The following is an 8,286-nucleotide window of genomic DNA, read 5'->3' on the forward strand; positions in this document are numbered from 1 at the left end:
ATGTTCACTCTGCTAAAGCCATGTCAGCAGGAAAGAGGGTACTGGAAGGTTGTCAAGACAGCTATGGGGCTGATATTAGAAATGATGACGACTCTGCTATGGCTAAGAAACGGGTCAAAAGAACAAAATTCAACAATAAAATACAAAATGATTTTTTGGAGTACTTGCTCAACTTTGATATGAAACATCTTTCTGAAATTATAAAAGATGTTGATTGCCCCTCACTTCAACGGAATGACAATGCAGGCAAAGATGAACAGTCAGCTCTTGATGTTTACCAAAAGGCTTCATCTGAAACTGTGTTTATTTCTGACACTGACAACAGCAGCAGCAGTCAAGAATGTAGCATTTCTTTACTGTCCCCTCATTTAAATGAACTAATTGACTCATGTTTACAAGGTGAATTCAAGGAGGATGTTATTGTTCATCCATCTGGAGCAATGCTGGAATCACCATTACAGGGTGAGGAACAGCTTGACTCGAGCAGCTCTGGTTCACTGTCTCTGCTTATGGCCAAAATCCATAATGAAGGATTAACCTGCAGTCCAGAGTTTTCAAAGAACACTGAACCATTAGAGGAATTAGACACAGCCAACAAACAACTGGCAGACACTGAAACATCAAAAGAACCACTTGTTCAATCAACCAGCCCTGCCATTGAGTTCCTCCATGTGGATAGTATACCTGACTGGACTAAAAACAATATAAACACACCACATAATGACTTGACCCAAATCAACCTTCAAGAACTGCATTCTCATAATACACTGTTCCAAAAAAAGACTCTAAATCAGGATGAAGTAACAGACATGGTCACTGTTCAAAACCAGCAGAGGGTGGTAGAAACAACGGAAACAGCACTTGGTGCTAGTCAGACTCAGAGCTACACTGAAACTCATGGCATGGAATGTGAAAAGCTGGAAGGTGGCACATTAATTTTAAATGTGACAGATCTCATTGATGGACCTGATGCAGAACCATATTCTTCCTGCAGGGTGGCAGTTAATGAGCTAGTGATTGACGTTCCTGAAGTTCATGCCAATACATGTGATGCTTCACCAATTTTTTCCTGTGCCAGAGTAGATGCTGAACATTCTGAAAATTCTCACAGGGCTGATTGTATTGTCAAGGGTGATATGCTTAAAAATTCAGCTGATTCAGACTGCACTGTTGTGGAATGGTCCAACTTCACTGACATACAGGATGTGGCCATCAAATCAATTCAGCCTAAACTCTTTGGTTGTGAAGAGAGGCATAGTGAAAAGGAAGCAGAGAGCATGAATGTCACACCAGACACAGCAGCCTCAGTGAGTGTTTTAAGGCCGTATCTTCCTGAAAATGTGTGCGCACATCCATCACAGGATAACACTGAAGAAAAAGCACATTTGAAACGGCCACACATAGCTCTGGAAATGGATGGGCTTTTCAACCCAGGTGAACTGACAAGTCAGAAAAAGAAGTCGAATCAGCAGAAAAGGAGGTTTAAACAAAACGTATTGAAACGAAAAAATGACCCAGATGCATTGAATACAGGTGATTCCCTGGGGTTAATCACAAGTATTATCATCACAATTTAGAACATGTTACTTTATATATTGTTATTTCTCAACAGTGTCAAAGAAGGTTGTGCGGATTTCCTTGAAATCTCTCCACAAGAGAAATGGTTTAGGAGAGACTCAGCTTCACCGGGCATGCATAAGTGGAGACCTGCAACTGGTCAAAGGCTTGATAGAAGCTGGGATAAATGTTAATGTATCAGATAATGCAGGTGGGAAAATCTTTGCCTTGTTTTGTCCACATTATTACCTTTGATCTATTTAATGCTTTCATGATGTCTTTGGTGAACAGGATGGACCGCCCTTCATGAGGCCTGTTCTAGAGGTTTTGTAGATGTGGTGGAGCAGCTCTTGGAAGCAGGTGCCGATGTCACCAGCAGAGGGCTAAATGGATGTAACCCACTGCATGATGCTGTTGAATCAGGCACATATGAGGTTGATTCTATGTTTCTGTAATGATCCATTACAATTTTAAATGTCAGAATACTTCACTTTCTAGGGCCGTTCACCCAAAAAGTAAGATTCTGTCACCATTTACTCCCTTTCGTGCTGTTTACGCATGTTTCCATACAATAAAAGATAGTGATCATGGGCTGACAAGCTCCTATAAAAGTAACCCATGCAACTCATGCTCTATGTTCTTCTGAAGTCAATATGATCTGTGTTATAGCCAGAATTACGTAATTGCAACTGAAGCTCTGCGATTCCAGTATTATCTCTACAGTTTTTAATCTGATCTCCAATTAACCACCACCATTTCACCACCTAATTCACACTATCAGCCTGTACTATTTGAATAGTTTCAAAAGCAGTTAAAGTTCTGATCTTGATGTTTTATGCATAGATCGTGAGACTTCTCCTTCAGTTTGGCTCAAGCCCTCATGACAAGAATATGCTGGGACAGAGCGCAGTAGACCTCGCAGCACATGAAAGCATCAAAGAGCTGCTTTTGACATTTAAAGGACCTTTTCGCAAACCTGCCCGGACAACTGACACTTCCAAACAGGGATCTCAGCTTTTGGCTGCAGAACACATGCAGCCAGGTGAAGGTCTCTGCATAGAAGATACTGAGAAATAATGGCTTATTACTTAATGATTCACAGAAAAGTCAAAATGTTGTCATCATTTACATACCCTCATGTTGTTCCAAACATTACTCACTTTCTTCTGTGAAACAAGTTCATGGATATGTTTAATGTATGTGTATTAAGTTTATTTATTCACAGTTATCCTCAACAGATCAGTGTTTACAGTCAGCAGGAACAAGGATCGATTTTAGTGACAATAGGAAGTTGACCTGCCTTATAAGAGATGGAATCATTCAACATGGGGATGATAATTTAGAAATGACTCTTAAGGTACAGTACTTAATAAATCATTTGTCAGGTGCTGATCAAGACATTGACATTAGACCATTTCAAAGTTAGTTTGGTGAGTTAGGATTTTTAAAGCTCTGATTGAAATGTAGGGTTGTAGTCACAAAGGCTCTCTTTTGGAAAATGGATCTATCAGAGATGCCAGTGGGAGAGACTTCTTTCTTCCAGAACAAGGGGTTGAATCAGTCCTGGAGACTCAATCCATAGTTCCCGTCACCTCAGATTTTGCCTGGAAAAAGGTAGGCCTACAAGACAGCCATTTAAAGTGTTAGGCTAATATCTGCAGTTCTGATGCATGGCTAAAACTGTAAAGAAATCATGAGACAAGAAAACTGTCTGTGTCCGTAATCTCGTGCTCTCTTGAGTAGATACTTATTTTGAATAAATAATTACTTCACGACCACTAAGAAAGTACGTCCTATATAATATGAATGTAATCTAGACATTCATACAATACAGACATTCATCTCCCATGGCCTCATGGGATAGTAAAGTGTCTATCGTAGGCCATCTGGGTAATTTTTGCCTGCTCTTTTATGAACACTGTGAATTCAGTCATACTTCTTTTGTCACACACTGTCACCTACTATATAGCAGAGGAGTATGCAATTTCCTGTGTCTAATGTGAGCTCAGTAGGTACTTTTATGGTTTGGTACTAGTGACCTTGAAACCACATGTTTTTACCACAGTTTTTTTCTTGACAGGTTATGTATCAATCAAAGTCACTGTGGTATTACGTTCCAAGTTATTTAAATACAGAGAAAAAAGCCAAGAGATCAGTAGAGCCTCAGTGTTGCAACACAAGTACATCAGAACCTGCTGTAAAAGGTTAGTCAGCCAAGTCACTCAATCATGGACAAGCCTCACTACTCCTAGTCCATGAAGTGTATGACAGACTGTTATGAGAAAATAATTTAAGATCATATTTTAAGTTTCATGCATTCCAATCTTATCTAAAATCAGATATTGTTAAAAGTTACAAAAATAAGCAGGATCTGTGGCATGCTGTCAGTTACCACAGAAACTCCCAGTTCTTAAACAATTGTGTTGACAGAACTCTCAATAGCATGGAAGCCTACAATGTGAACTTTCCTATGTGAAGAAAGTCGAAATTGTTAGTGGTAATGGACAGCATGCCATAAATGTTCTATAAATATATTAATATTAATGTATGCCTATGTATGTAATATTTTGTTTAATTATTCATTCATTTTGTTCTTTAGAACCATCCAAAAATGACGTTTTCATAAATGTCAGGTCGATTAATTTGGTCAGCGATGAGGAGTTTTTTCCAAGCCATCTGATGAACAGATATTGGAACTTGTTCGCACGGAGTGAGGAGTGGAACTTTGAAACTTAAGTTGCTTGTATAGCGCAAGTAGGTGAGAGCATCAAGAGAAGACTGTTCTAGTGTTATTAAATGTTTGTTATAACTTTAATAAAGTGTAAAAGTGTTGCTTTTTCATTGTTAGTTTGAAAATATGAATATGTGTGAAACGTCTTTGTACACCGATCAGTTACAATGACAAGTTGATGGTCTTGATATTAAAGTAAGAATAAACACACCCTTTCCTTTTGAATGTGTATTACATAACTAACTAGTATATATCCTAGCCTTTTGTGTTTCGATTAGGTCAAGTTGAGTGTGTGTGTTGTGTGATGCTCGGAAATGCTGTCGAGTGGTTAACTAGTTTCTAAGATAAAGCTCCGGTATAGTGGGCGGACAGGACTTTCCTGGCGTTCACTCCTCGTACTGCCTCTCGAGTCACAAAGTGAAGTCAGCGGACAACCCTGAACTTTACTCATCTTGAAAGAAGTGACTGTAGGAGTTCACGCAATCTTAACAGCAGTCGTAAGTATCCTGAATTCGATAGATCATTTAGAGATCGATAATGTAACAGATAATACATTTAATTCGTATTTCGATTTCTTTGTGTTCTATACACAAAACGCGCAAATATGTTGTCTAGTTATTCAGTCTTTTTTATTCTTCCTATACAAAGTCGTTCAATTGCTTGAGTTGTAGGCTATAAGTCAACTTTTCTTGAATTTCGGACAGATTGACGGAAATGTATCTAATCTTTGTGGCTCGTGCGTTTTAAAGATTTTCAAACCGCATGCGTTAACTTTTGCAATATTAAGTGACGAATTAATGTCGAAACGACAGGGTTTTTACATTTATACGTTATTGTTTCTTTGTCACACAGGTTAATATTTTGTAATGCTGAGAAACATTTGATGGCAGTGGCACAAAACAAAAGACCGGCAGTGTGCAAGGTAGGCAAATCCCCTTCAGTTATATGATATAATGCAACTAAGTAGGAGTATGATACCGTTTCATGTCAGACGATTAGCATATGCCAAATTTATTTCTAACACCTATTTGTATGTACTTTTCCAACAGAATGAAAAGAAGATGTGCTATCTTACACTGGTTAAGATGCAAGTTCTACGTGTTTGTTGTGTCACTGTTTGTTGTGCTGAAGCTGGTGTATATAAAGATTTCAGTGGACGACAGTATTTACATTGAGCCCTATGGAGTTGCACATAGATCACACAAACCTCAGTCTCTGAATGGCATTAACTGCACAGCCATTTATGAACAGGAACCAGTGGAAATTGGCAAGTCACTGGAGATAAGACGCAAAAACATTGTGGAAGTTGATGATAGGAGTATTGCGTCTTTCACTGCAGACTGCAAAAACTACATCGAAAAAAGGGGCTACAATGAGATCTTTGTAACTGATGAGGAATGCAGCTTTCCAATTGCATACTCTTTGGTGGTGCACAAGAACAGTGCAATGGTGGAAAGGATTCTTCGAGCCATTTACACACCTCAAAATATTTACTGCATTCATTATGACCAAAAGTCCTCGAAAGATTTTGTTACAGCATTGAAGAACTTGGAGAAATGTTTTCCAAATGTCTTCATAGCCTCTAAAATCGAGTTTGTTCAGTATGCACACATTACAAGACTTAATGCAGATCTCAACTGCCTTTCAGACCTGCTGAGTTCAGAGGTCAAATGGAAGTATGTTATCAATTTGTGTGGCCAAGACTTCCCGCTCAAGTCCAATTATGAGCTGGTGAATGAGCTCAGGAAACTGAATGGTGGAAACATGCTCGAATCAAGCAGGCCCACCATAATGAAAAAGCAGCGATTCCAGTTTCAGTATGAATTGAAAGATGTATCATATGAATACCATAAAATGCCTGTTAAAACCTCCAATGCTAAAGACCCACCACCTCATGACATCGAGATGTTTGTTGGGAGTGCTTACTTTGTGTTGACACGTGATTTTGTGACATATGTTATGAACAATCAACTGGCAAAGGATTTTCTGCAGTGGTCAGCTGACACATATTCTCCTGATGAGCACTTTTGGGCAACGATGGCCAGAGTTCCTGGAGTTCCTGGGGAGATCCAAAGATCTGAGCCTGATGTGTCAGATCTAAAGAGTAGGACACGTTTGGTCAAATGGAAATATCTTGAAAGGCGTTTGTATCCACAGTGCACTGGCACACACAGACGTAGTGTCTGCATCTATGGTGCAGCGGAGCTCCGGTGGCTTCTGGAGGACGGCCACTGGTTTGCAAACAAGTTTGATCCCAAAGTTGACCCTGTCATTATTAAATGTCTTGAAGAGAAACTTGAGGAGAAACAGCTTAAACAATGCTTTAAAAGAGTGTCTTAAAACAGGACCTTTCATTTTGGACTGTATTTTGGTTGAAATATGTGTTTGCCGTTGCACTTATGTGTATTCAAAGTACCAGCTGATCGAAAGGTTAGCTGTATCTCCAAGTTATTCCTTTTACATTTTGAAATGTTGCTGTCCACTATCTATGCTAGGTCAGTATGTTAATGAGTTTGGAAGTGCCTTTCAGCTTCAGCTTTTTAATCTGCCCAAAATATGAATTCATAGGTTCTTGAACTATGAAATATTTATATATTTTAATTTATTTAAACAAATATTGTTAGATGCATGGAGAGCAGACCCTCTTTTTCATTGTTTTTATCGAATCAGTTTATGTGGGAAGTTGTATTGATAGTGTTTGTGTTAAAAAGCATTATTACTGGCCTTCAAAGATAAAATTGCAGCGGAAATGACATTCTGTGTAGTGCACTTACAGCAATATTTACCAGTTTTAAGTGTGTCACATTTGGATTTTCTCAATAGTCATTTCAAAACAATATCTGTATCAATACCAGGGTTATGCTGTGTCTTTTTAAAAGTATTTATATAATATATGAAGGTCTCTACTGTACAGTCAATATTTACTGTTCAAATAAAGCTGTCTTGCTATTGTACTCGAGTCTTTCTCCCTAACTGCTGTAACACTAAAACAGTCACACCTGTGTACTTAGAGTCATGGTATATTTAGTGTCTATCAGTGATGTAAATGGTAGCCTATTAAGCAACAGTTTGTTCTCGTCCTCTAAATTTTGTTAGCTGAGTGATGTTGCATAAGTGTTGACAGAAGTCTATTGCTGCCTTTAGAATTACATTGTTAGACATACTGTCTGTTGTGGGGATATTTAATATTATTCATTCTGCATTTTACGTTATCACGCCAGTTGGTGGTGATACGTGATAAGTCTTTATAGTTATAGATATCTTGGTTGCCAGAGCAAAAATAGACAAAGTAACTGGCAATATTTTGTCTAAAATGCTAGTTGCTTGATTTTTGCTTCTTGTTTATTGCACTGTTGTACAAACAATTTTACACTCGCAACAATGGAATGTCACCATGTGCTATATGATATTCGGAACAACAACATTCTTGCTTGTGTGATTATTAATTATTCACAGTTGAAGTAGGTTTATGAAATGTGCCAATGTTGAGTTTCTATGCACTGCACAGCATAAATCGCTTATTTAAACAGGATATCTGCGTCTTCATCAAAGTCCTTATTTTACTTGCATCTTAAAGCTGTTCTTTGTTTGCATTTACATGGTTTTAAAATTTTGCTTTGTTGAATCCACAGTCTGTTGAATCAAAGCTCATCGCAAGTCTTTAAAGTGGAGATGCAAGACCAATAAGTAAGCTTTCATTTCTTGGCTCAACAAGTCAATGGCTGGACAAAAGCACCTAAACTTTAACTGCAACAAGACACTCGAGTGTACAAACCGAATGAATTCCCAAAAGCCACTTTTTATAACTGATATGTCCCTTGGGACATTTTAAAAACAGGCATTTTTTTTTTTAAAGTTAGCTTAGGACAATCATTTCACTATTTTGGAAGCTAAATGAACATTGTCAAATACTATAATTGAAATGGTTTGTTTAAGTTTAAAAACATTTTTTATTTAAAGCTAAGCAGTTAGTGCCAATGTCCTGAGTTTGCCCTCTG

General features: G+C 38.1%; 1 protein-coding gene across 1 annotated transcript; it reads left to right on the top strand.

Annotated features, from left to right (window-relative positions):
• The first annotated feature begins 4,573 nt into the window (after positions 1 to 4,573).
• On the top strand, positions 4,574 to 8,059 carry gcnt4a (glucosaminyl (N-acetyl) transferase 4a). Its single transcript, XM_067406751.1, has 3 exons — positions 4,574 to 4,785; positions 5,141 to 5,210; positions 5,338 to 8,059. The coding sequence occupies exon 3, from the start codon at positions 5,339 to 5,341 to the stop codon at positions 6,626 to 6,628; it is 1,290 nt and encodes a 429-aa protein (XP_067262852.1). The 5' UTR covers positions 4,574 to 4,785; positions 5,141 to 5,210; position 5,338; the 3' UTR covers positions 6,629 to 8,059.
• The last annotated feature ends 227 nt before the right edge of the window (positions 8,060 to 8,286 follow it).

The sequence above is a fragment of the Chanodichthys erythropterus genome, chromosome 13 (genome assembly GCF_024489055.1).
Source record: "Chanodichthys erythropterus isolate Z2021 chromosome 13, ASM2448905v1, whole genome shotgun sequence".
Taxonomy (NCBI): domain Eukaryota; kingdom Metazoa; phylum Chordata; class Actinopteri; order Cypriniformes; family Xenocyprididae; genus Chanodichthys; species Chanodichthys erythropterus.

Bases quoted from the DNA above. Each gene is read 5' to 3' on its own strand.
- gcnt4a (XM_067406751.1), top strand. From the start codon at position 5,339: ATGAAAAGAAGATGTGCTATCTTACACTGGTTAAGATGCAAGTTCTAC.